This window comes from Podarcis tiliguerta, assembly GCF_965153285.1.
Source record: "Podarcis tiliguerta genome assembly, chromosome: 5".
In the NCBI taxonomy this organism is placed as follows: Eukaryota; Metazoa; Chordata; class Lepidosauria; order Squamata; family Lacertidae; genus Podarcis; species Podarcis tiliguerta.
The window spans coordinates 70,157,791-70,185,667 of record NC_139538.1 but is presented as its reverse complement, the minus strand read 5'-3'; the positions used below and the strand labels follow the sequence as shown (position 1 = coordinate 70,185,667).

Genomic DNA, 27,877 nt, shown 5'->3' with positions numbered 1-27,877 from the left:
GGTCTCTAACGTACTGTTAAACCACAAAGGATGACTGGTGGCTTTTCAGTGCCTCCTAGTCACTAGAGAAATAACTGATAGTTAGGAGGTAAACATTGCACAGGGAGACTGTACCACCAGCAGCCATCAGAAGTTAGAAAACAACCATCTCATACCTTACTTAGATTGCTTTGGTTGACAGTGATGCTTCCTTGTCTGCCTGTCTTCCCAATGAGAGGTTAAACTTACATTTGAGAGAATGGGAAACAGACTGTTAAGAAATTTTCTGCTTTAAGGTGTAGAGAATAGTGGCATGTGGGCAAGGGGCCACTGCCTGCCTTTCTCTTTCAGGTGGGAAGAAGGTATGTGACAGCATGTTGGTCAGTTTCTATTTCCATCAACATAAAGGCACAGGAGTCAGTCACTGTTCTGGCAGCATGAGGTCACAATCCCTCCTCTTCAGGCATCAACATGATGTCATGATGACACTTCAGGCAAGCAGCATCAGCTTCAGAGTGCAAAACGCATTGGTCAGAAACAGCACAGTCTCTTTTTCATTTACGTAGGCATGTTCAAGAGCATATGAGTATGTCTCTTATTGAGATGGGAAGTAATTACATGATATAACAGGGTGACCACTTGCAGAGTCTGCCAAAGAGGGGCATAGCTGCGGGTACTGACATGCCATCCCAGATACAGCAAAGCTTCCACTTTCATTGGTGCCATGAGGGGGCAGATTAGGAGAGGGAAAGCAGATGGCATTGGTGGGTGGTGGGTTGAGTGGCAGCAGTGGGCAAAGGCCAGCATTATCTGGCACAGGACTAAGTGTGGGGCTTCCAACTGCAGCATGTGCCCTGGGAGGCATCCTGGCTCCTGCCCAAGAACAAAAAAAGGTGTCCTTTCTTGTAAGTAAGAAAACAAACTTTATTTTGACAGTGTAAACTCAGCAACAGCAGAAGGGCAGAATTTTGTTTAGTCTGGACACCAGCAATGAGGCAAAGATCAAACCAACTTATGAGACAAGCTTCAGCATTCCCTGAAGCATGGGCGTAGCTAAGGTTTTTGTTAGGGGTGGCAGGACTTTTCTTGGTCAGTTAGTTAAGTATTTCCATTGCTTTACTTGATCTGGGAGGGGGGAGAGCTGCTGTTTAGGGAAGCTTTTAATGTATTTTAATGTATGTACCACTGTATTTTAATATTTTGTTGGAAGCCGCCCAGAGTGGCTGAGGAAACGCAGCCAGATGGGCAGGGTACAGTGGTGCCCCGCAAGACGAATGCCTCGCAAGACGGAAAACCCGCTAGACGAAAGGGTTTTCCGTTTTTCAATGCGCTTCGCAGGACGAATTTCTCTATGGGCTTGCTTTGCAAGACGAAAATGTCTTGCGATTCTTGTGATTTTTTTTCGCTCCCCACCCCCTTTTTCTAAGGCACTAAGCTGCTAATAGCCTTTTAGCAGCTAATCCGCTAACCCCTTAAGCCTTTAATAGCCGCTAATAGCCGCTAAACCGCTAATAGCGCTAATCCGCTAATCCGCAAGACGAAAAAAACGCTAGACGAAGAGACTCGCGGAACGGATTATTTTCGTCTTGCGAGGCACCACTGTATAAATATATTATTATTATTATTTATTATTATTATTATTATTATTATTATTATTATTATTATTATTATTCCTGCCCCCTGTCTACACCCATGCCCTGAAGGCAGTTCAGGGACAAGGCCAGGGGGGTCAAGGCTTCAGATCAGGAGTTCTGATCTTAAGACTGCACAGAAGCATGAAGTTGTATGAACAATTGGCCCTGCTTACCTGCCACACTTTTAAACAGGAAGGAAAGTACAGCTACTCATGAGAACTGCCTGTCCCACCAAGAGCTCCTGGATTGATGCCGGGAACTCCTTCTAGGGAGCTGGGTCTGCACAACCTCTTAAGGTGCTGCTGTTGCATCAGAGGCAATGCATGGCTTTCCTTCTCCCTTGTTTGCTCAGTCTGTGCTGTGGGGCTTCCTCCTTCCTTGGGCATTGAAAGGGCTTCCCTGGCATTGGATGGTTCTGCCTTCTCCCCCTGCACTAAGGAAGAGAGGACTGGTCAACATTATTCTTGCTCTGCCCACCCATTCCTTCTTCCCCTCCACCCTGGCTTAAATTTGCTACTTAGTTTTGCATCCAAGCTTCACAGCAGGCAGTTGTGAACAATTTTTTTTCCTATTATTCTTCCATTTTTAAAACTCTAAAGCACAAATCTCAAGTGTGCTTCTCTGGACTTTGATAGCTCTCAATCTATCTTCATTGTGATGGTTTCTTTGACCTTTAACGTATTTAATGTTTAATCTACATTGATAGTGCAAGATTCCTTCTATGGATTAATAATGGATATGGCAGCACTATGGATATGGAATGCAATAAAGGGCAATAAAGGCCAGGAAAATATGGAAGTATGTAGCTAATGCTCTCTCACTATTGAAAGCCTCTCAAGGAAAATCAAGGTAAAAGTCATGACACATGAAGATTTATATAAACAAAGTTCTTCTTATTATGATGTTCCATGTGAGGTTCCCCTAGAAACACAGCAGAAGGACAGCAAAAATCTCATTGATTAACACAAATGTTTATTTGTTACCTCCATTCTTGGCTGAACAGAGTTTGGGGGTTCAAGGGAATCCATAACTGCTGAAGTTAGGGAATGTTCTGTGGGAAGACCATCCTAATAAATGCACCACTGTGTTGAATGAAGAAACCAGGATACAGAGTTTTGTACATGAAACAGAATAGCAAACTTAATTCCTAAGTCAGAGAAACCATAACCCAAATTCTACATTCATTTTCACAGTAGTACCTGTTTCTGAGGAGCTAGCATGGTAGATGCAATTTTAGACTAACCTTGAGGAAAATTAGCATCCTGCATTTATCTTGCCAGTGCAAAGTCAACAATAAGGTCTCTTTTAAAATAACCATATACATGCATTTCCCAATAAGCCTCATGTTTTGGTTTTATATTGTAACCATTCTCATCAAATATATAATAGATATAGATATATAGCTATTGCAGTTAATAGTTTCTCTCTATTCTGCATGCTAAGGGAACATGTGGAGTACTGTGTCCTACTGTGGACACCACACTTTAAGAAGGATACTGATCAGCTGGAGTATATCCAATGACCAGAATGGTGAAAAGCTCTGGAAATCAAGTCCTATGATGAGTGGGTGGAAGAGCTGAGAAAGGACTAATCTACACTGATGAGTTATAACATTAAAAATGTGTTATAGAAATGTGACACCAGAGGGTGCTGTAAAGCAGCAATCTGTTGCCAATGGGAAATTCCACTGGGAGCTATATTTTTATAGTGTTTTTTTTATTAGTGTTTTTGAGATGAGTGTAGATCCAGCCTATGTTTAGCTTGGTAAAGAGAAGGGTTGTTGTTATTGTGGGAGGAAGAGATTTTCAAATATCCAAAAGGCTATACTGCAGAAGATATAGCAAACCTGTATGGCGTTGTTCCAGAGGACAAGACAAGTCAGTAGTTGGAAATTGCAATGAATATTTCATTTGCATGTCAAGAACCTCAAGCCAGCCCAATCACAATGAATATTTCATTTAACATTAGGATAAACTTTCCAACAGTATCAGTGAAAAAGACTATCAGTGTGGAGGTGGCTGGTAAACTGGAGAGACTCAAGCAGAGGTTAGACAGCCATCAGTCATGCAGATCCTGCACTGAACAGGGAGCTGAATTAGTGACACCCAAGGTCCTTTCTAACTCTATGATTCTATGAGGGAAATATTGTAAAGGCATTAAAGACTGTGATCATGTAATGCCACACTAAAGACAAGGGAACTGTTTGCAGGCATTCCTAATCATCCATGGACATGGCCAGACAGGACTACAATTATTGCTAGAGGGCGGCATTTAAGTACAAGTGTGCTTGGAAATCTTCTTGCAACCACTGACCCCTGGAAAGAAGCCACTGGCCTCTGGAAAAAAGCTGGCAGGCTGTTCGCTCCTTGGCGTGAGGTCCCTCCACATCTCAATTCACCCCAGAGACCTCCTTTTGCAGCTGGAGCAAAGGCTTGCTTTGTTAAGTGAAGTTGACAGCTAAAACAGTGCTAAATAGGGTGACTTGGCTGCCCCAGGACATGTTGCCTCTAGGTTTCCAGGTTATGTCCCACCCAGGGCCGGCATTATGATGAAGCATCCTCAGGCGATTGCCTCGGGTGGCAAGACCCTGCCATGATCCAGGGGTGGCAGATCCTGCTGCCATGCCTGCTGGTTCCCTATGGCTTAAGCAGTCACTGCTGCTGCCTCCAAAATGCTGCCTGGGCCCTGGCGCAGATTTACTTTGTAGAGATTTCCCTTGCTTTTTTCAAAATGGTTCATTGTACCAATGCAGTATAGGGAGCTAAGGACATCAACAGGAGCCCAGCCTAGGGGCCAGCTTTTGCTCCTTTTAGCACAAAATGCAGAACCACCTGATGTTTGTGTCTGCCCCTAAACTAGCCTTCACAAATCAGGTGCCCTCCAGATGTTTTGGACTACAATTCCCACCAGCTACAGCAAGCCCTAAGGGCAGCTACAGCTGAGAAGACTGCACTACTCTTCAGCCCTTTGAATAAACAAAAATTAAGCCAAACCTTCTCCAGTTTGAATAATGGCAACAATGTGTGGATGCCCCATAAAAACTGAATAAACCAAGAGTTGCAACCCCACACTAAACACACAGAGAATAAACATCCTCTCCTTGTTCTTTCCAGCAGCTGTTTACCAAACACAACCCCACAATTACTGGATAGGGCTCTTCTCCACCCGCAAATTGTCCATTCACGAAACTACCCGCAGCCATTAACAGAATATAAGCATCCTTTCGTCAACTCAAAACTCTAATCAGATGGCACATTCCTGAAAAGCCAGAGTGATATACTAATTCATGCTACTCATGCAGCAAACTCAAAAGCAATATAATTTGGATCCAGTCCAACAGAAAGCACAAATTGAAACCCTGTCTGCAAGAAGATTTTACTTTGTTAGAGGCTGGCCAGCAGAAGCTGTTTTATCAAAGTGTTGTTTTCTTCTGCCTTCCCCAGCCCCTTTTCTTTCTGTATTAGTTTGCATGTCATAAGAACGTAAAGAAGAGCCAGCTGGATCAGGCCAGTGGCCCATCTAGTACAGCATCCTGTTCCCACAGAGGCTGATCAGATGCCTGCGGGAAATCAGCAAGCAGGATGTGAACATAAGAGCAATCTCCCCAACTGTGCTTTCCAACACTGCTGCCTCCAGCTGTGGAGGCCAAGCATAGCCATCATAGCTAGTTGCCATCGATAGCCATGTCATTATTTTAAATTTTGTATACATCATCCTTTGAGTGCATTGGCAGAAAAGCTGTGTACACAAATGCAGTCAATAAATTAAGAAGCCTCCAGACAAACTATTGAATATTTTTTCTCCGTAACATTAAGCATGAAAACTCCCCCGCAGTTGGGAGTATGTATTTCAAATGGCAGGGAGACAATCCTCAAATCACTTACTGCAAAGTAATTCCATTTGCTTCAGTAAGACTAGTACAGGTAGTGTGAGGGCTATGGTTTTAGGCTGCAGCCTTATATACACTTACTTAGGAGTAAATCTCATTGAACTTAATAGGGCTTACTTCTAAGCAGACATGTACAGGATTGCACTATCAAGTGTGTTTAATAACTATGCAGGCCAACAACCTGTGTAAAGAAATTCTAAAACTTAAGAGATGCTCAATCAGTGAAAAAAGAAGAAAGGAAAAAGAACAATCTTTCATGACCGTTAGGTTTTGATGTGAAGTTTATACATATTCATGATACTTAAAAGCTGTAATCTCTGAAGTTATGCTGGGGAATATGTAGCCTAATATATTCTTCCTATTACCCAAAGGGGCAAAGATGAATTAGTTGACTGGATACTTTTTTAATCAAATAATGACCTGATCCTATGATGAATAGGAACAGCTTTTAGGAGACTACCAACTATATTTACAAGTTCCAGTTAAGAATTAAAGTAATTCTAATCAACTTTGCATTGCTGTTTTTAACTAGCACTGCAGATGTGAAAGCCAACTGGTCACTCATTGAATGCAAATACAAAGCAATCTATCTGGCCTCTGGTGACCCTTCAAAAGAGATGTGGGAAAGATTTTTCCATAATTCAGTTAAGAGGAAAAGAAAACTGTCCTAAAAAGGCAAGAGAAAGACATATTCCATAGGATCTCCCCATTTTTGAACAAAAGTGTCCCCTGTCCTGTTTGGACTTCAAACAGGAGGCCTTTTCCCCTGTACAGTGGTACCTCAGGTTACATACGTTTCAGGTTACAGACGCTTCAGGTTACAGGCTCCGCTAACCCAGAAATAGTACCTCGGGTTAAGAACTTTGCTTCAGGATGAGAACAGAAATCGTGCTACGGTGGCATGGCGGCAGCAGGAGGTCCCATTAGCTAAAGTGGTGCTTCAGGTTAAGAACAGTTTCAGGTTAAGAACGGACCTCCGGAACAAATTAAGTACTTAACCCAAGGTACCACTGTATTCGAGTTTGACTGGCCCCATCAAGATCAATCCTGGTTTAAGGACCGACCTATGACACATGTCAAATCCAGGTGGTTCCTCCAGGATGCTGTTTGGGGTGGCATCTGTGGCCCATCAAGCCCCATCAGGGTATTCAGACACACACAACGCCTCCCCAGACCTCTTTGCTGGGGTACCCTATTTCTTTGGATCAGGGAGAGGGAGAGGGATCTATCCCGTGGAAAGAGGAGGAGCCAGTGTCATCCAGTGGCCCTGTGGGCAGCAGAAGCTCCCCTCCCCCCCCGGTCTCACCCATGTTCTTGCTGGGCCACAACCTCTGTTCCAACAGAAGCTGGTAAGCAGTCTTTACATCAGCATCATTCCCCTTCCCAATTTTGGATGCAAATTAAAAGGAATTCCTCTCATTCAGAAAGGAAGGGTGGAGCCTGAGAAATGTAAAAGACATTAATCTAGCCTCACACGTTGTTGCAGCCCTTTGTTGCCATGCACTTATATAGTCATGAGCGGCTAGGGGGTAGGAGTGCCTTGCGGAGCAGGCCTCCCCAGAGTGATGTCCCTGCTGCTAATTGCAATGGGGCAGGGCAACAGCAAGGTCAAAGTCAGAACTAGGACACTCACATTGCATGTCACCAAATAACTGCAAATGTGTTCACAAATGTGAACACTGACCGTATGGAGCTCCACTCATGCGGAAGCCTTTGGGCCACTACCATACCACTAGCATTACATTTGAAACAAGCCTTAGTTCACAAACCATTACCTCTCAAATGTATTTCGCAAGGTTTTCATAAAGACCAATGTATCCACAACAGAGGGAAACGGAAGAAAAAGGGGTGGAGGAAGAGAGAAAAAGAAAACAACCAGTTTTGCACATTAGTATTAATCATTTGCCAGAGGCAAATCTTTTATTTCACTTTCTTTCTTTTTTTCATTTTTGGAAATGTACGAGTGCTCTTTCTGTCCATTAAAAAGGGAATTCAGACAGAGATGGCCTCATGGGAAAGTGGAGATTGGCTATTACACTGAAGTGAGAGATTGCTTTTCATATACAATTATTGGAAGTGCCACTTGTCCCTAGCTAAATTAAACAGTTGTAGAGGCAGACCATATCACTTCAACCAAAATCAGTACATTTCTCCTCTCTGTACTGAATGATCTTTTGCGAATATAGAAGTGTGTAAAGCAAAATATACTATGTTTTCTATTGTTAAATAAATTACTATTGGGGAGAAAATCCAACTATTTTAATTAAGAAGGGCTAGATTTAAAACCAATATAGGTATTTATATGTCTGCATACCCCAAGAATATTTTAAAATACTACTCTATCAGAACTACAAATGCCACCACCCCGGGGTGGGTACAAAAATGAGGTTCTTGGCTTTTATAGCTTTATACTGTCATGATTAAAATGCATTTTGTAATTTTTTTTAGTATGATTTTAGTAAGTTGGCAACAGTAAAAAGCAGAAGCACTAAGGTCAAATTGTGTATTTGACAACCTTGTAAGCTACTGCTTGTTAGATGCATTTATGCCTATACTATATTCATATATAATGCTTTTAAAAACATGTATCAAGCATATTTATTCTACTCTATTTTATCTTTTCATTTTTAAAACCCAGTTGCATTGACAAATCTTTGTACAAGCAGGTCAGCCTTAAAACCGCCAAAATGTGTATGTGTGTATGTGAGCAAATGGTTTTTTTGCTTGCAGAGGGCTAAGAAGGAAATAAGCAGATGTAGCCTTGCAGATGAGCAAACAGGTAAGCCAGACATTTTCTGCTTTGTTTTACTATACTACCAACTGTGGGCCTATGGAAATGGAGTATGTTCCCATGCATTTTTCAGCCCAGTGGCATTCTAGATCAGGCTTCCTCAAGCTCAGCCCTCCAGATGTTTTTGGCCTACAACTCCCATGATCCCTAGCTAGCAGGACCAGTGGTCAGGGATGATGGGAATTGTAGTCTCAAAACATCTGGAGAGCCAAGGTTGAGGAAGCCTGATCTAGATCCTGTGACAAATGAAAGTGCTTAACCATCCCATGTGTGTATAAAGGCAGTTCTGCGTCAGTGCCAATTGAGAGAAGGCAATTTGGGTGGAGAAGCCTCCTTCAAGCAGGCAGGGCCCACCCCTTCTCACAAGAGGCATTCATCACCTCTCTGGCTCAGGAAGGTGTCCCCTCCCTGCTAGTTTTTATCAGCCAAGAGGGGCAAGAGCCTAGCGTGCAAGTGGTCACCCTGACTGATCCACACACCTTTGCCGTATTTTTGAACCTTAGTAACATAGCAGGTTTGGACAGTGCTCTGGACATCTCTCAAGATTCATCTGCTGTAACAGTGGAGTCAAGGTCCCAGCGGATGCAAGCAATTTTATCCTCAAAATGCTTTGCAAACAAGTCACATGAGCTACCGTCAGTTCTGTCACCTCCTTCAGGCCAGACTGTAAAAGGCCCTGCGTTACCCAATAACAGCTCTGCTGGACGGCACAATGAGAATACAATGGCGGCTGCAAAGTATGCCTTCACTGTCACTAGGCTGGCTCAATAATGAGCCCTCGCCAGTATTTGACTGCATTTGACTGGAGTTTTCATTCTTTCACATTCAAGCTTTCTCCCAGCTTGTTTCCTCACCCTAAGTTCTGGAGTATATCAGGGAGCTAAATGGGCTCCACAAAGCAGAAGAGGGCATTCAGGAGTGATCGTGTCAACTGCCCAAGCCATTTGGATGTTCCAGAAGTCAAAAGGAAAAGAAAAGTCCCAACTGTGTAATATTGATTTTTAGGAAATAAAGCTTTGAACTTGCATTCTCCTTTTGCAAAGAAAGATCCCTAGGCAGTGTGTCTCAGACCTGATCAATCTTGGCATACACAGCAAGGCGGTTGTTTAAAGTTCACAATCCAGTTCCACCTCAAACAGGATTCTGTGACAATACCATGCTGAGTACAATGATGACTGGACGTCCAGTAGCACTATAGTAATGTTACATTTTGGAGGGAAACTAGAATGGTTGTCATAGAACTTTCATTTTTAAAAGCTAAGGAGAATCTCCAAGGATAACATGTGCACCAATGCTTTCTCATATGTGACACACTGAGCTAAAACAACAGGTATTTTCTAAAATTGTTCTGGGGTGTTTCTTCCAGAAGTACTAATTTACAAAACTGCTGACCATAGCCAGAGCTGCCTTATATTTTATTTCTGCTCTGTGGTTCTGCTTGCCCTTCATGCCAACTTGACATCAGTTTCAATTGTCAAGGTAATTCATACTTCTATACTACAAAAGGAAAAACTGTTTTGGTAACATAAATGATGTTTTATGACCACAGAACTTTACACAGACTCTTATTATGCACTACGGTTAGTCCACAAACGTCTTACTCAGGATTAGCCATATTGGTTTTGTAGCCCTACACTTCAGTAACCTGTTTTTGGATTGTAGCCTAGATCAATATTTTCAGACTCCCAACATGGAGCACTAAACCTTCTAATATTGATGACCTGTCCTAGTCATATTTGGAAATTTTCATGGAACCACATTGGGTTCAACTGGGCCAACACTCTTGTTTCTCACACTAAAATCTGATTTTGCACACAGAATAGACTAAGCAGGTTTCCTAGCCCTAAATTTCCTGCCCTCGCTTTTACACAGATTCAACTTCACTTACTGACAGAAACATCTGGATGTGACATGAAGGCTACATGCTCCCTTTCAATATGGCTCAGGTAATGTTTATGTGTCATACACAATGGAACTGCTAGAAACATTTTATAATAAACAGGAATAAAGGGGAGGGGTTAACCAGGTCTTAAAAGCAATGCATTTGTAATGGCTACAGAACTACTGCAAACTTTATACACAGCAATATGGATATTATCTGGCTCTGCAAATGTCAATGGACAAGCATCCTCACTGGGAGCTGGGACATTTGTAATGCAGCATGCAGCTCTCAAAATAAGACAGCATCAGTTGAAAAATGTCTAGCCATTATTTGTTGCAAAGCAGATTCATTGCAAATAAAGTATTTATCTATATAATATGTTACTCATCTATTGACTAGCCTAGAAGCATTCAATTAATTTTCTCATTCATATTCCAGCCTTCCCATAATATGTAGCATTGCAGCTTCTACATCAAGAGTTTTTCCATTTCTTTTCATTTTATTGGCTTTTCTTGCCTTTCCTGTGTACAGTTGGAGACATCAGGGAGAAGGGTTATCTGCTTCCTCCAGTTACCGTGGAAACGTTGCATAGAATCAGACAGCACTAGCTCCTAAGAATTTTTTAAAAAATATTTGTCTAGTATAGATTACATAAAATAAAAAAATGGATTGAAATGATATAAAATATGCTTCCGTGCTCCTAGAATTCATTATGTGATCTTAATTCAGTTTAAAGGGATGATAAAACATTTTTACAAGGGCTCAGTCTTCACAGTAAAATTACTGTTCTAGGAAAGGTAAAAAAGGATCATAAGGGAACATATTAAACATTTATAAGCATTATAAACAAATTATTATAATATAGGACTCAGTATTCCAACTTAAGCACAGGACTTTATAAATCTAAAAAAGTTTCACAATATGGGCATATTACATGGAGCTATTCTGAGCCCTAAATACCCAGGGTTGTTGTTTTTTACCCTCAAAATCATGGAAACTACAGAGCTGTGGACGTTTATAATTTATACTGTAAACCAGGGATGACTAAGAAAGTCAACTTTTGCAAATTTCTCTCAGAAACGGCCTAATCCGCACATCTTGGATTGGAACTTAGCTGTCTACCAGATTTTGCACTTCTGTGATGCAGGTCTTCACCATTAAATACATATTTTTAAAGTACTCTCTATACGTGTCATTTTAATGTAGAAATGGAATGGAATATGAATATGGGTAAAACAAAATGTGAAGGTGCTATAGAATCAAAATAGACAAATTCACCTTACTGTAAGCTGGCAAGCATGGCTTCACATCATTTTAAGAGCAATTTTAACAGTGCAGTTCCATGTACAATATGTTCACTTGGATGTAAGCCTGATAGTATTCAGTGGGGCTTGCCCCCAAGTGAGTGTGCACACAACTGAGGCTAAAGCAGCAGCAACAGCAGTATCAACAACAACATCTCAATTGGTGCAATCGAGCCTATTTGCAAAGTTTCCCCAAAACCTGATCTAGTAAAATCATACTAATTGGTACCATCCCCATCAAAGTGAAAGGGATTTTTTTTCCCTTCGCCTTTGATCTCAACAAAAGAAGGGCCTTCTCTTGCATCAAAAAGATTCCCTTAGAGGGAACAACATGGAGTCCACTTTCCATGTGTTCCTCCTGCCTCATTTGATTTTTAACATAGTCATAATTTATTGTCTTCCCAAGAGGCAAAACTGTTCCAGTTCTAGTGATGGTGCACAATGTTTTCTTTTTTATTGATATGCATTCACAGAACTGTTGCTTCAGCTTTTCTGATTTCTTTCTAGGACCTACTCAAGCAGCACCAGCAGCTCAGCAAGTGCCCAGATCTGCTAATGAAAAAAATAATCAAGGGTATTACATTTTGTGCCATGAGATGTTGAAGGAATTCAGGCATTACAGGGAGGTTGGGCAGGATTTTCTTGCCCACACTAGGTTCAAATTAAAGAACTATACATGAGTCACCACCATAGCAAAACTATTGTTTCATCTTACTATTTTGACATGGTTCTCTCCTTGATGACAAATATACCAGTATTCATTCATTTTATTTCTTTGAAGACCAGAATCATAAATTAGTATATTTACCCCCTATAAGTTACTTCTTTCTTGCAGTTTTCTTTCATGGTTAAACAATTCTGTTTTCCATGCCCAGTCATAATTAAGTTCTCTCTTCTGCATTTCCTCCTGCCTTTATATTACTTATTACTTGTGTGCCATTTCAGACTTGTGGTTAGTAAAACAGTGGTAGTTTGCCTCAGCCCGAAGAACTGCGTAAGGTATAAATTATGGCTGGGGTTGTTTCTTGAAGAGTATTTCCCCAATCTACATGGAGGGACTTTCAAAAGCAAAAGATATACAGTATGGCATCTTTTGTTCAAAGGGGGTGGGGGAAGAGTTTAAAACCCAATGTGCATGTCTGAGCCTTTGGGTACACTTAAAGCACTTCTGCCTATCTTTCTTCTTTGGCGATCACTTGTAGCCGAGTAAGATTGTCTTCCATAAACATGGTTTTAAAAGTGAGTCCATGAGTGACTGTGGAGCCCAATTCTGGATCCACATGTCCTTCCACAGTGGGGACATAGGTTTCCAGGCGGGAGTTGATCACGGTGAGGGTTTGCCAAGCATGCCGTTCTCTTGGCACATTTCTCCCTTCCGTCCTGAGTTCAAGTGTCTTCAAAATCCATGACACTTTTGGTAAAACCTGTTCTCCAATTGGAGCACTTTACAGGCTAGTGTTTTCCACTTGTCAGTGTTCATACTACATTTTTTAAGATTTGCCTTGAGAGAGTCTTTGAACCTATTTTGTTGACCACCAGCATCACACTTACCATTTTTAAGTTTAGAATAGAGTATTTGATTTGGAAGACGATAATCAGGCATCAAATTTTAAATGCTTTGGAAGACGATAATCAGGCATCAAATTTTAAATGCTTTGGAAGACGATTATCAGGCATCTGCACAACATGACCAGTCCAACGAAGTTTATGTTGAAGAATCATTGCTTCAACACTGGTGATCTTTGCTTCTTCCAGTACACTGGCATTAGTTCACCTGTCTTCCCAGGTGATGTGTAAAAATTTTCGGAGACGCTGCTACTGGAATCTTTCTTGCTTTGAAATAATTTTTTATCTGAGAAGGTGTGAATTTTTCCTGTGGACCATTCCTCTCTGCACAATTAATCATAACTCTTGCATGGCCTAGGCCAGCCCTCCCCAACCTGATGCCCACCAGATGCTTTTGACTACAGCGCCCATCATCCCTGACATTGGTCATGACTGATGGGAGTTGTAATCCAAAACAGCTAGAGAGCACCAGGTTGGGGAAAGTTTATCTTGGCTGATCTAGTGACATAATTCATAGGTTTTAATGAGTCACTGCCGGAGACAACTATCATACGGAGCGAACTAAGTACATTCCAAACAAAAAGGTCAGCCTGAAAATGCCTTGCCTGTTTAAATATAACACATCTGCATAATATAATATGGCATATTGCTCCTCTGCTGTAATGTCTGAATCATCTGGATGTCCTAATATACATTTTCTTAATACGGTAAAAAAGCAATCACCAATCTTCAATCATGTAAATTTCTATGCAAGATGGAGACATGCATACTATAATGTTAATATGACATTTCATAGGTCAATACAACTTTTAAATGTCTTTGTTTACACAGTGAACCATCTGCCATGCCTGTTAACTGTAGGTTGATTGACATTTCTAACTGGTATTGAAATATATCTCTCAGGCATCCTGAAACTAGGAAATCTTTACTTGTTCATCTTCGTTCTTCTGTAATAAAGGTTGTGATTAAATGGATTAATCAGGATGTAGGCAGGATGTAGCTTGCAGCTCACTTTAGTAATGGAGGAGCTGGAGTTGGTTAGGTGGATTTTATCGAGAACTGAAGCTTTTATCTAATTATTTTCATAATGTGGGGTGGACCAGAGGGAATGTGTGTGAAATATAAAGTTGAGAGCCTTGACTTCAGAAGCATTAGTGGCATCAGGAAACAAAATAATCTGAACACAGATTACACTTTGGCTTGCTTAAAAGTGGAGCCATGAGAGAATTTTGATTTGAGAGAATAACTGCATAATGTTTTTAAGGTACATCTGCTCTCTTTTGAATGTATTGCCCCAGTGCAGGCAAATTAGCTAAAGCACCCTCCTCATTCCCTACCTTACAGAGGCAGAAAAGGTGATCCAGTTTATTGCTGACTATATGTTAGCAAGTCAACTTATTTTAGCCATCTCTTCCCTGCTCCCTCTGCCAATATGCGTTTTTATATATCTGGTTGAGGTAGAACACAAGAGGAACTTCAGTTTGGAGAGCCAGGTGCCAGCACTAATTCCTTCAGCCACAGCAATCTCCTCCCAGTATTGGTCTCTAGTGGCTGCTGCATCTGGAACAGCATCTGGAACAGCAGGTCAAAGCTTCTCACTCCTACATTAGGAGTGAGAATGACAAGCCTGGCTCTGGTGCAGGTGTAGGAAATCTTTGGTCCTGCAGATGTTGCTGAATTATTATTATTATTATTATTATTATTATTATTATTATTATTAAAACCCCACCCATCTGGCTGGGCTGCCCCAGTCACTCTAGGTTGCTTCCAACAAATATAAAAACATAATTAAAAATCAAACATTAATACAGTGGTACCTCAGCTTACATATGCTTCAGGTTACATACGCTTCAGGTTAAAGACTCTGCTAACCCAGAAATAGTGCTTCAGGTTAAGAACTTTGCTTCAGGATGAGAACAGAAATCGGGCTCCTGCGGCGCGGCAGCAGCAGGAGACCCCATTAGCTAAAGTCGTGCTTCAGGTTAAGAACAGTTTCAGGTTAAGTACGGACCTCCGGAATGAATGAAGTACTTAACCCGAGGTACCACTGTAGTAGCAATCTGATCCAATATAGAAAGTCACAATAATTTTGAAATAAACAACATATCAAATAAAGCAATATTCAATAATCCATTAAAATCTAAGAGTAAAGAGTAAAATTAAACATCAGCAAAAAATAATTAAAGCCCCACTAAGCATGGTCAAGGGACGCAGGTGGCGCTGTGGGTAAAAGCCTCAGCGCCTAGGGCTTGCCGATTGAAAGGTCAGCGGTTCGAATCCCCGCGGCGGGGTGCGCTCCCGTTGCTTGGTCCCAGCACCTGCCAACCTAGCAGTTCGAAAGCACCCCCAGGTGCAAGTAGATAAATAGGAACCGCTTACTGGCGGGAAGGTAAACGGCGTTTCCGTGTGCTGCGCTGGCTCACCAGATGCAGCTTTGTCACGCTGGCCACGTGACCCGGAAGTGTCTCCGGACAGCGCTGGCCCCCGGCCTCTTGAGTGAGATGGGCGCACAACCCTAGAGTCTGTCAAGACTGGCCCGTACGGGCAGGGGTACCTTTACCTTTAAGCATGGTCAATGGCCTGGGATGGTGGAAGTTGAAGTTCAGCAACATATGCAGAAATCAAAGACTACATAGCGCAGGGATGGAGAGGTGTGTGTAACCTGGGGAGAGTCTCAAGGGCCAGATAGGACACCTAGGTATCAACTTTCTGGATAACAGAACGATAGAATTGTAGAGTTGGAAGGGATCATGAGTATCTGTTTCTATATTCCAAAGACAATGACCAGCACTGATAAAAACACCAGACATGTTATCTGTAATTTCCCAAAAATTATGTAAATTTGTCCCACAAAACTAAATACTGAAATTACAACTGGATTTGTACTTACTAAAAATTCTGCTTATGTTAGCAGAAACCAGAGCAAGTACTCCCAACCTCCTTCAACTCTGGAGCATTGGGAGAAACCCCAAGTACATGTGTAGGGGGAAGAAAAGTAGAGATTGTTCCATCAGGCATGCATAAATGTCTGCACTGATGGAATGATTTCCTTAGTGCTATGCTGAATTCCAAAGAGTTATCTTTTATCTCAAACAGGAATTCTGCAACCAGATTGTTGCTGTGTCTTTGGGACATCTGTGACAATGTATTATTTAGCCATTATTTTATAAACTGAAAGCAGCAAAAAATAATAATATAGATATAGTCTAGTATGGGCTCTTGAATTCCACTTCATATGCATATGCTCATCAGAGATTTCAATCCTTAGGTGAATCAAAAAGGTCATCAACTTATAAGAACCATGCTTGTTTCTCAGATCACTGTACTATTTAGGTCAATGCTTAACTCAATAAACACTACACTTTCAAAGCAAATTCAAATGAATGCAACTGTTTGCATCTAAGTGGAACTAAAAAATGGAAGCCATGTAAAAAGAACTACCATTGATATTTTAAGTACCTCTTTTCCATTTCCATCACAGACTTCCTGCTGGAGCAATCTGTGTGCAAAGCAGAACCTTTGCCTTCATAAGCTCCAATTCTCTGCTTATTGTATTCAACACATATAATTATCTCATAATAAATTCAAAAATTCATATTCAAAACTCTTCAGTCCTTTCACATGATAAGCACTGAGATGGAGTGAATAGTAGAGAGATGTTATAATTATACCACATATGCAAAGGAGAAATAAAATGTATGGTATCAAATGTCCTTCAAAATACAAATACTCATCAGTCAGTTGTTGTGTAATGGCGAGGATATATACTGTATATGTGTAGGTGAATAAAAGAACAGAAGTATAATGAAACTATGAACTGTGGAGAGGGAGGAGGATAGTAATCATATAGGCTTTAAAAAGATACAAACCAAATATCCTGCAACAAGCAAACTATTCCTGCAAACATGTACCTATCTTGTAAAAATGGTGCACTATCCCCCCCACTCCCGCCAAATGCCACTGAGCCTGGGAGATCAGTGGGGCAGCTGGAAATGATATGTCCTGTTGTTCCAACTGCTTCTACCTCTGATATATTCAAAAGTAAACAGGAGGTAGAGGTCCCCCCCCCCCATTTTTAACTCTCCTGCCCCATCACTTACTCATGACCTTAGCAGCAAATCAATGGAAACAGGGGAGCCTCTGAATAATTGTCTTTCCAGTCACCAGTGTTTTCTAGACATCTGGACAGAAGTTCAACCCTAGCTGAACCAGTGCAATACTTTTTTTTTAAAAAAAATGCATGTTATGATTGACAAGTACCGTAACTTTTGATGAGTTCTTCCCCTCTTATCCATTACTGTAATACTCCTGAGATCAATGATAAACCAGATCAGAATGGATGTTAGTTACTCCAGCATTAGCATCTTTTCCATACCATCCATAAGACACACTATAAATTGCTAAGTGTCACCACTTACTGTATTACAAAGCAACAGCATTCAGCGAATAGCAACCAAGGTTAATTAAGGTGCACCAGAGAGCTATGGAGTGATTATCATTACTGAGCACTATTCCTTTTGGCTCTTCAATCTCTATCTACACAATAGATTCAAAGACTATAAAACTTCATTAGTTTAACTAAGCAAGAATATGAGATGGGTCAAGCTTTTTGCTTAGTAGCACAGCATACTGTACAATATATGAAGGCTTAATTACGAAGCACTTTCTTTTTTTTAGAATACCCCACAAAACATCATTAGTAGTCTACAGGGCTTTTCTTAGGCTGGAACTTGGTTCCAGCACCTCTCAGGTGGACATCATTGCCATTATAAGAGAACAAGGTGAGTTCCAGCACCTCTTTCTCTAGAAAAATAACACTGGTAATCTATATGATAAAACAGTGACAGCAGTATGAGTACATTGCAAAAAGCAGCCTTCCCCTTCCAATATTCTGGCTATAACTCCCATCAGTCCCATCCAGAAAATCTATGTTGGTTGGAGCTAATGAGAACTTCTGGAAGGAACCAGGTTGGGGAAGGGTGACATAGATGTTTGTGCAATATATTTATGTTTGTTGTACATTGTCAAAAGTCAAAAGTCAATAAATGAGAGGACAAAATATAGCTATCTTAAACAACTGTTCTAAAAATCACCACTGACAACAGGATGATCAGCAGATCTTAAGTGAGCATGTAGGCAGACTTCTCTGTCTGTACAGGAATAGGAATTTCAACCAGAGCACTTTGCTTTTTTGTGAAGCTCAGCATGAAGGTATCACTGCAATATTTCACTGGTAAATAACAAATTTATTTCAGTGGGTGTTACCGATATAGCCACAAGTGAGTAAATTTACACCAAAAAGATTGAAGGCCGTTTATCACCCAAAAAAAGAAACACTGGAATTTCACTGAAGATAGCACAAATACATCAACTGTGTATTTTCAATGAAACTTCAATGCTCTTTATCTGCCATGGAAATAAAAACCGTGTGTTTATGGGTGATATAGAACAGTAACAATTACTCTTGCCAAAAGTATTGTTACAAAGGCATTTATTATGAGGGTGTTTCAGAAAGAAGCAGCAAAATGGCTGCCCATGCTTCTTGATTCACACACCACTGTGTTATTACTGAACCTATACTTAGCTCTTCAATAGCATGCTAGGCATCATCCAGAGCACAGAAGATCTCTGCTTGGTGGACTCACAATGTAAATAATATGGGAGAAGAAAAGGCTTGAGGATAGCATAGCAAGGGTGAGGAAAGGAAGAATTGGTGGCAGCACTCCCTGTCCCCAAGTACATTGCTCTCCACTTATTTAATTTATTTATTTAACAAAAAATGTATACTGCTTAACTACAAATAAAGCCTCTAAGCAGTTTGCAAATAATATAAAATATACATTTAGAATGCCTATAAAATCCAGCATTAAAAACAAGTTTATAAAAAGTAAATTAAATAAAATCAAGAGTTAAATGTATACATTTTAAACTTAAAATACAGATTAAGATACACATCAACTTTATGTGTCTGGGTAGGCTTGCCAAAACAGAAAAGTTGTTTAGCAGGCACCAAAAGATTATATAGAAGGCACCTTCCTTGTGTCAATGGGCAGGGAGTTCCAGAGTGTAGGAGCAGCCACGCTATAAGATCAGTTCTTTACAAATCGCCTCCCCTAACACCCCACAAATACAGGACAAACATTATCCAAAACTTGTAAAAGTGCCAGTTCTACATATAGTAGTCAAATGGGTATATAAGACAATCTGCCAAGGAAACAGGCACCAAGATGTTAAGGGCTTAATATACTAATAGTAGCACCTTGAACTTGGTCCAGTAAGAAATTGGCAGCCAGTGCACATGTATGAGCAGGGGTGTTATAAGCCGACAGGATCTCACTCATGCTAGCAACTGCAATGCAGCATTTGTACTAGCTCCAGTTTCCAGGCCAAATGCAAGGGAAACCCTCACAGTTCAAAAGTGGCTTAATGGGGAACTGAGGTTTAATGTCAGTTTATTAACTATGATCCTGATCCATGATTTGACCCTGATTAGGAAAACACTGAAGCACTCCATATATTAATGGGCAACTGTGGTTTAAAAAGGGACCAGGAATGAAGTTCCACAGCTTGCCTGCAATAGGAGGAAGGAAGAGGCAAGGAGTGTCCAGGCTTGATGCTCATTTCCAAGTATTAAGCCAGAGATGTCAAATCTTTCCCCAAAACAGAAACACTGGGTTCTAGATGCTGCAACACAAGGAACCATTCAGGCAATTGTGGAAGCTCTTTTCTTACCTTCAGTGAGAACACCAAGGACTCTTCTATCAGAATCCTGAGCATCTCTATCACATTTCTCCTATATTGCTCATATTATGATGGGATGTAATTCAGCTTCTCCAAAGAGATCAAATTTGGAAAAGCCTCAGTTATGTTTAACAAACAATCTCAGTTCTCAAAGAGTGAAAAAACATGGAAGCTTGGACGCTGTTATAGTTATTTTGTTGCAACCCTTTCCAGGGGAAAAATGGGAGAAGAAAGAGTTAACCTCCTGTTCAGGAATAGAAGGGAACATTGTCCATAGGGGTCAGCCTTTGTGTGTGTATGTGTGTGAATTAGTTGAATTAGAAAAACCAGTCCTGTCTCAGCTCTATGAATAATACCGATACATATTCAAAATTACGTTTCCTTTCGCCTGACACCTCGGGCTGGTCATTTTTCATTTATTCTGATTTGGAGAAGTGTCTTTACTAAATTGTGATTGATTTTGACAGGCTGTTCCTAGGAAAAAATATATAGCTAGCATAAGGGACTTCTTTCCCCAATGCCTTCATTCTGTGCAAGAACTGTGGTGTTATTGGATATTCTAAATTAAGTGGTTTTTAAAATATCTGGGGGCTTACTGCATGACTGAAAAATATAGCACTTTCTGCTAGTTCCAACCAGCCCATGAGCTCAGAAAACAATGAATTATAATAATAAAGATTGTCCTTGATCCTCTCAGGATTTCACAGACTCTGCAAATCCATTCTGCATGTCCTGCAGGGCATTTTATATTTCATCTCTCTCCACTAAGGATCCCCAGGCTGGGAGCATTCCACAATCCTGCATTAAAATCAGACTGTTGAGCTAGTTCATTATTGGGTTCCCTTCTGTGTGAGAATATCTGCACCAGTGAGAAAGGGAGCACAAAAAGGTTAGAATTGATTGATGCTGATGACCTGACAGATCGACTCAGGGCAATTAGAGCTTCCCACACCTATTGCACGACTGCAAGTTTCCTCAAATACATGCACTCATTCACTCCTTTTAAACTAGGAAATGGAGGATTATGTGCTAATTGATCCTGATACAGTTTTATTCATTAGAGGCTTCCATATTCAGAGTCACAAAATTGCAATATAAGGAAATTAAATTCAACTGGGCCACGTATCTCTTCCAACTATGATTCCAACTATACTTCTATGACTCTATGATTATCAATTAAATTGGCTGCAAGTCTTCAGACATCAAGTTGCCTTTGCTATCTTTCATTCTCTCTGATCACCATAGCAATTAAAATCTGTCAGCAGGAAGTCTAACAAAGAGACTTTCAAAAAAAAGATTACAATGTGGAACACTCCTGCCCTGTGTTTCAGCCATTAATCTATGCCTTCTTGCAATATGCTGTACTCCATTCTACTTCCTCCATGGTTTTCCAATTTTACGTTCCAGAAGACTGTCAACATCCTTGTCCACTAAGCATGTTCACCCTCCTTGGGTGGTTTCTCGATTGATTGTTTGTTTTGGGAGGGGGGAGGGTTTTATACTATGTTGTTGTTTGTATTTCTGCAAACATCTGGGTTTCCCTGAGCTTGTTGAGACCTCCCCTCCACAGTGCTCTAGAGCAGGGGTCAGCAACCTTTTTCAGCTGTGGGCCGGTCCACCGTCCCTCAGACCATATGGTGGGCCGGATTATATTTTGAGATAGAAAATGAATGAATTCCTATGCCCCACAAATAACCCAGAGATGCATTTTAAATAAAAGCACACATTCTACTCATGTAAATTCCTGGACCGTCCGCAGGCCACATTGAGAAGGCAATTGGGCCACATCCGGCCCCCGGGCCTTAGGTTGCCTACCCACTCTAGAGTTAAAGCTGGTACAATGGGGCACAGCCCCTAGTTTGCAACTGCTTCCCTTAGAGGGCAGGGAAGAGCTCTGTAACTGCAGGATTGTTAAACTCAAAAGACATAAGACAATTGCTGAAGCAATGTTTCCAGCTTGCTGCTCTAAGTTGCCTTGTATCCAACCTCAGATACTCGCTCTGCAGAGAGCTGACCAGGGTCCTGAACTCTTACAATTAGATTGATTTTGTGCCAAGTCTTGCCAGCAACCCTTGCAGTGTTCTAGTCTCAAATAGGATAGGGTCTTTCTCCAAGCAAAATCCCCTTCTCTCTTTTGCTTCTGCTGAGTCCTCAGTGTGTGCAAGTCAAACAGCTCCCCACTGCAAAAGTGCACAAACACCTGACATGCTGATCATGTACCACTGGGAAGCTCAGATGGAGGGCAGTTTACCAGTCTGAACTTTTTCCTCCAGTGACCTTGCACTTTCTCAGGTCTTAGGATAGGTGAGCAGGTTCTGTTGGCTGCTAGGCTTAATTCAGCAGAATTGGAATTTTTGCCAGTAGTCCTGGGGTGGGTGGGTGGGTGGGTGGGTGTAATTATGCAAATAGCAAAAGGGCAGTATTACTAGAGTCCATAATTCCTTGACAACTCATGATGCTTCGTTTCAATATGGAGGTGTGTGTTATGGCCCCTGCATTCTCTCCATTTGTATTTTAATCTGAGAGGAAAAACTCTCTGTCCCCTCTTACCCACACATTTAACTGACTGCTAATGTGGTGAAGTCTGTGGTAGGGATAAAAGGAGGATCTTCCTGTTTCTCCCCCCTCTCCTTCACTGGCATCTGTGCCACTGTTACTGTCTGCTACAGTTTCCTTCTGTTGCCTGATAGTGTGGAACACAGAGAAAATTATATGTCCTGGGGCTGCTGGCACATGTAATATGGCATAACACTTCTATGGGTGGTGTGGGATAAGGGAGCCCTCCTGTTGTTTCTGCCTATGACCAGGGGTGAATGGGGGTGGGGGGGGGAGAGATGGGAGGGAGAGGATTGTCATTGCTACTGAAGAAGTAACAGTCACCAGGTAACAGATTTTTTTGGGGGGGGGTCACAAGCAAGGGAACTGGAGGTTTCATGAATCGGGACCAGAAATTATGAGAAAATTTAGAATTCTCAGGAGAAAAAACGAACCATTCCCCAAGTGCTTTCCAGTTTCACTCATAATAGGCAACCTCAATCCAAATAAAGCCCTGAGGTGCTCACTAGTCACTAGATTGGTACTTGGGGTGTATGGGGTGTTAATTGAGGGGTAGTATCCTCTGGTGACCTCAGGTGGGGGACACATACTGCTCTTTCTGAGGTAGTTTGTCCACCTTTGGTCCCCAGCATACACTCAGCTCTCTGTAACTCCTAGAAGCTGTCAGCATGTGACAGCAGCCACACCCTAGGAAATAGCTTTGACAGGCCAGCTAAATTGATGCATAAAATTAAAGTATAAAATGCCTTTGAGAATGGGCTGTGGCTGCAGTATACTTCCTCAATTCTCTCTGTTTCCCGGGTGCATTATTAGAAATTGCTTTGACCAAGACAATGGGCAATATAGTCCTGATTCCATGTCTGATATTGAAACTGTCTCTGACAATCCTTTTACTGAAACTTAATTTAATTCAATGTCCACAAGTATCAAACTGAATGAGCAGTAAGGGCTGCCAAGTTTGCTAGGATCTATGGTGCTACTGATTCACAAGCAGCTGTGCAGGATTCCAACCAGTGGGGCTGAGCAGCATATCAGGAGAACTGTGCGTATTTCTTCATTATTTTGCAGCAGGTTCTTTACTGCATGAATTACCTGTTTTGTTTTCCCACTACTTCAAGAGAACTCTTGACTGATGATGATATGTTGAAAATCAAAGTCAATTGCAAAGCAGCTTGGCAGAAAATTCTGGCCTATTATCTGTTCTCAAAATAGAAGGTATGCCATGATGAGCAAATATGCACTTTAAAGTGGTAATAAGTCCTTCTGCAGTGGTGCTCCAGGTAGCAGGAATGGTAATCAATCAATAACAAAGTAAACAGAGTCCTTCCAGGTAAAGAAATAAATAAACTACCAGGGTTTGCTATGGATGAACTGGTGATTCTGTCATAATGCATGTCACTACTGGTATTGACTGATGTCAAGCACAAACTTGGCAGCTGGTTATCCAGGTTTGTATGTCTTTACCATTAGTCACAAAATCATACCAAATTAAAACAAACTTTTCACTTTTGCATTGGCTTCTAAGTGCTCTCTGTTTGTGTGTCCATTTTTCTAATAATGCAATATCCCACACTTTTTAATATCAATAGTCTATATCTGCTTCCACCATGTATCTCCAAAATAATTAGTCTGGCAGCTAGTAAGTAAGTAAATAACTGGCCAGTTCCCTGCTACACAAAACAGACCCATCTTCTGTTGTTTAGAAGGGCTAACTGCAGGAATAGCATTATTGTACCTTTTACAATAAGTCTGATATAACAAAACACAGCGTTCCAATACAATTTAATCTGTGGATATTTCCACCATAAATGCAGATATGTTCCTATATCTTAACATCCTTTCTAGGACCTCAGCAAGGAAACTGGAGCCATATGTGATAATCTTTGTGAAGTTGTATGCCACTTATGGAACAATTCAACATAAGTTCCCCATTTCTCACAGAGTTAGATCTAAATGGTGTCTTGTCCCATAAGGACCGCCATGTCACTTTATCAAATGGCATATATATTTGGGAGATCAGGCCATTGTCATGACTTCTGGTCACTAAAAGGCTTCCAGGACACCTTTCATTCCTTACATTTATACCCCCCATTTCTTCCATCATGTAACAACAGGTGGCATGCACATAGTAAGAAGCGGTGCATGCAGTGGTGTGTCATATCTGCTTACCTGGAGTTGTGTCAAAGTCTGGGTTCCAGTTACACCAGTGGGACAAGTGCAGTCCTGCTGCTGCAACCACAAGGCCCCACAGCTCTGCCCCAGCCCCATCCAAGTCAGCAGCAGCAATGTTAGTGTCAGGAGGGCAGCTCCACATCTCTGCCCCCCCCCATACCACTTCTGCAAACAGTTACATTCACTAAAGATTTTTGGTTTGAATGTTGGTTCTTTTAATGCCATAAAGGTAAAGGTAAAGGTACCCCTGCCCGTACGGGCCAGTCTTGACAGACTCTAGGGTTGTGCGCCCATCTCACTCAAGAGGCCGGGGGCCAGCGCTGTCCGAAGACACTTCTGGGTCACGTGGCCAGCGTGACATCGCTGCTCTGGCAAGTCAGAGCCGCACACGGAAACGCTGTTTACCTTCCCACTAGTAAGCGGTCCCTATTTATCTACTTGCACCCGAGAGTGCTTTCGAACTGCTAGGTTGGCAGGCGCTGGGACCGAACAACGGGAGCGCACCCCGCCGCGGGGATTCGAACTGCCGACCTTTCGATCGGCAAGGCCTAGGCGCTGAGGCTTTAACCCACAGCGCCACCCGCGTCCCTTTAATGCCATAAGCAGTGTCAAATCTACACTTCTTTCCTAGATAATTGTTCCATGAATTCTAGGCCCCTAAAGTATTGACAGGATAAATATATTGGACAACTTTGAATTATCTGGTATTCACTGCAAATGCATCATATCCAATTTCAAGTTCCTCACTTTCCATTTTTGCCATAAATTTCATGATGGTCAGTTTAGGCACAATGCAAAAGAAAGCCACAGTAAAATGATTCTTTTAGTGTTAGTTTCATATTTATATGATAATTACATCACAGACATATGGGCAATAAACCTTTGCATGATTGGAATTTTGCCCAGAGAATCTGTACAACCCACTATAATATGGCTATTGTTTTATGTCACTTTTAATATTCAAGATTCCTTTTAACTGCTTACCTTTTAAACACAATGTATTATTTATACTGAATTATAATGCTACCATTTCAGAACACAGGCTATCTCACATTTCATTAGAAATGATTTTTTACCTTGTGAGATTATCACACAGCTATGTTATGAGGTCTTAGTGGGGTTCTCTTCCTTTGAATATAGCATCAGAAGCATTCAAGGGAAGGGGGGGGAATAGATTTCTAATAAACTGATACAACTGTGGCAGAATTCTGTTTTAAAATAATGATATGATACACATAAATGCTCATTTAGTTGTAGCTTTATGATGGTACTGTTAGAAGTATAAAAATAGACAGATTCAAAAAATGAAAACAAAAAAGAGTATAGTTTCCAAAATGCCATCTGAGTGTACATGCAAATCAAATATAAATAAATATCTATATATTTACCTCATTTACATGAGTTTTTTCCTTACTGTGTGCAACTGCACAATTCAATTTTCCCAAACACTGCATTATGTATATTGGCTTGTGATGAGAATAATTTCTTTCATATGGCCCAAAGAATATCTGACCAGTGAATTGTTTAATAGGCCAACAAATTATCATCTTGGCCTACCCATCTTGTAAATGAGAGGCACAAATACAAGATGGGTGCCACCTGGCTTGAGAGCAGTACATGTGAAAAGGATCTAGGAGTCTTGGTTGACCACAAACTTAACATGAGCCAACAGTGTGACGCGGCAGCTAAAAAAGCCAATGCAATTCTGGGCTGCATCAATAGGAGTATAGCATCTAGATCAAGGGAAGTTATAGTGCCACTGTATTCTGCTCTGGTCAGACCTCACCTGGAGTACTGTGTCCAGTTCTGGGCACCACAGTTCAAGAAGGACACTGACAAACTAGAACGTGTACAGAGGAGGGCAACCAAAATGGTCAAAGGCCTGGAAACGATGCCTTATGAGGATCGGCTAAGGGAGCTGGGCATGTTTAGCCTGGAGAAGAGGAGGTTAAGGGGTGATATGATAGCCATGTTCAAATATATAAAAGGATGTCACCTAGAGGAGGGAGAAAGGTTGTTTTCTGCTGCTCCAGAGAAGCGGACACGGAGCAATGGATCCAAACTACAAGAAAGAAGATTCCACCTAAACATTAGGAAGAACTTCTTGACAGTAAGAGCTGTCCGACAGTGGAATTTGCTGCCAAGGAGTGTGGTGGAGTCTCCTTCTTTGGAGGTCTTTAAGCAGAGGCTTGACAACCATATGTCAGGAGTGCTCTGATGGTGTTTCCTGCTTGGCAGGGGGTTGGACTCGATGACCCTTGTGGTCTCTTCCAACTCTATGATTCTATGATTCTATTCTATGATCATCTCTGTTTATGCAGATCAAGCTAGATCACAGTCTTTGTGCACTACAACTTATACAATTCTCCTGGGAATAGATTCATCCATTCATTTCAGAATCTTCTAGCAAGTGAATCAGGTCATTTGATTGTTACCTATTGGGTAGCTTCATACATAATACCAGGGAGAAAGTTACAAGCTACTTTTTTGACTCCAAACAGTGTTTTGGTTTCTTTAATTGAAATGATTTAGGGAACTTAATATTATTATTATTATTATTATTATTATTATTATTATTATTATTGACAACTAGCATTTCTGAAAATCCCTATCTTCAACTTTCTGTTGGATTGTCTCACTTGTCTTTTGTGAACTATATTGTAATGGCACCAGCTTCAAACAATAACTATCTGAGTGACTGATTTGACTAGACAATATGACGCTGACGTATGTGAGAAGGGCTTACTACACTTTCAGGCCATTACTAGCTACAGATTTAGGTTTCACTTTGTTCTCCTCTTAAATTCTGAGAGAAGCATAAACTGCTATTCATACAGCTTGAGATTAAAATTAATTGGAGAGAATGATTTGACCACAGGGTTTCCTAGAGCCAGGATAGGCTACTTCTCACAGAGAGAAGAAAAGTGCTGAAAGGAGGAGTCGTGTAGGGAAAGAGTTGGTACCTTCCATACATGTACCCTTTTGTGTTTTAAATTGCAGCCCCACATACAGTGTTAGATGTTATTGGGCAGACTCTTTGGTGCCCATTTTGCCCATGACAAGAGTCCACTAAATCTCCATTACTGCCCCGTACACATAATCAGCTGTAGGAAACTTGTATGGTTTTACACAAATATGATAAATTCAAATATATTTAAGTTTGGATCCTTAACAGCCAAGATACATAAACAACAAAAAGAACAGTGTTTCCTCTATAATTCTGAGTATTCAGTGCTATTCCAAATAGATTTCTGGCAGGCTGAAAGGGGATATTTGTTTACATGATACAACTATATCCATTTCCCCCCTCCCTCATATCTAATAGTGTTGGATACTAAAAGATATTTATTTTTGCATACACAG

General features: G+C 41.1%; 1 protein-coding gene across 12 annotated transcripts in view; it reads right to left on the bottom strand.

Moving 5' to 3' along the window:
- CTNNA3 (catenin alpha 3) overlaps window positions 1–27,877 on the bottom strand; it is a 528,228-nt gene that overhangs the window by 209,275 nt on the left and 291,076 nt on the right. Inside the window, exon 10 of one of the 12 annotated variants that reach the window (XM_083439955.1) lies at window positions 16,506–16,544. The exons of the other annotated variants lie outside the window; for them this stretch is intronic. Within the exon in view, the coding sequence (XP_083296081.1) occupies window positions 16,521–16,544 (24 nt within the window). The 3' untranslated portion in view covers window positions 16,506–16,520. Of the gene's footprint in view, window positions 1–16,505; window positions 16,545–27,877 lie in introns of those variants that run through there. 12 annotated transcript variants of the gene reach the window in all.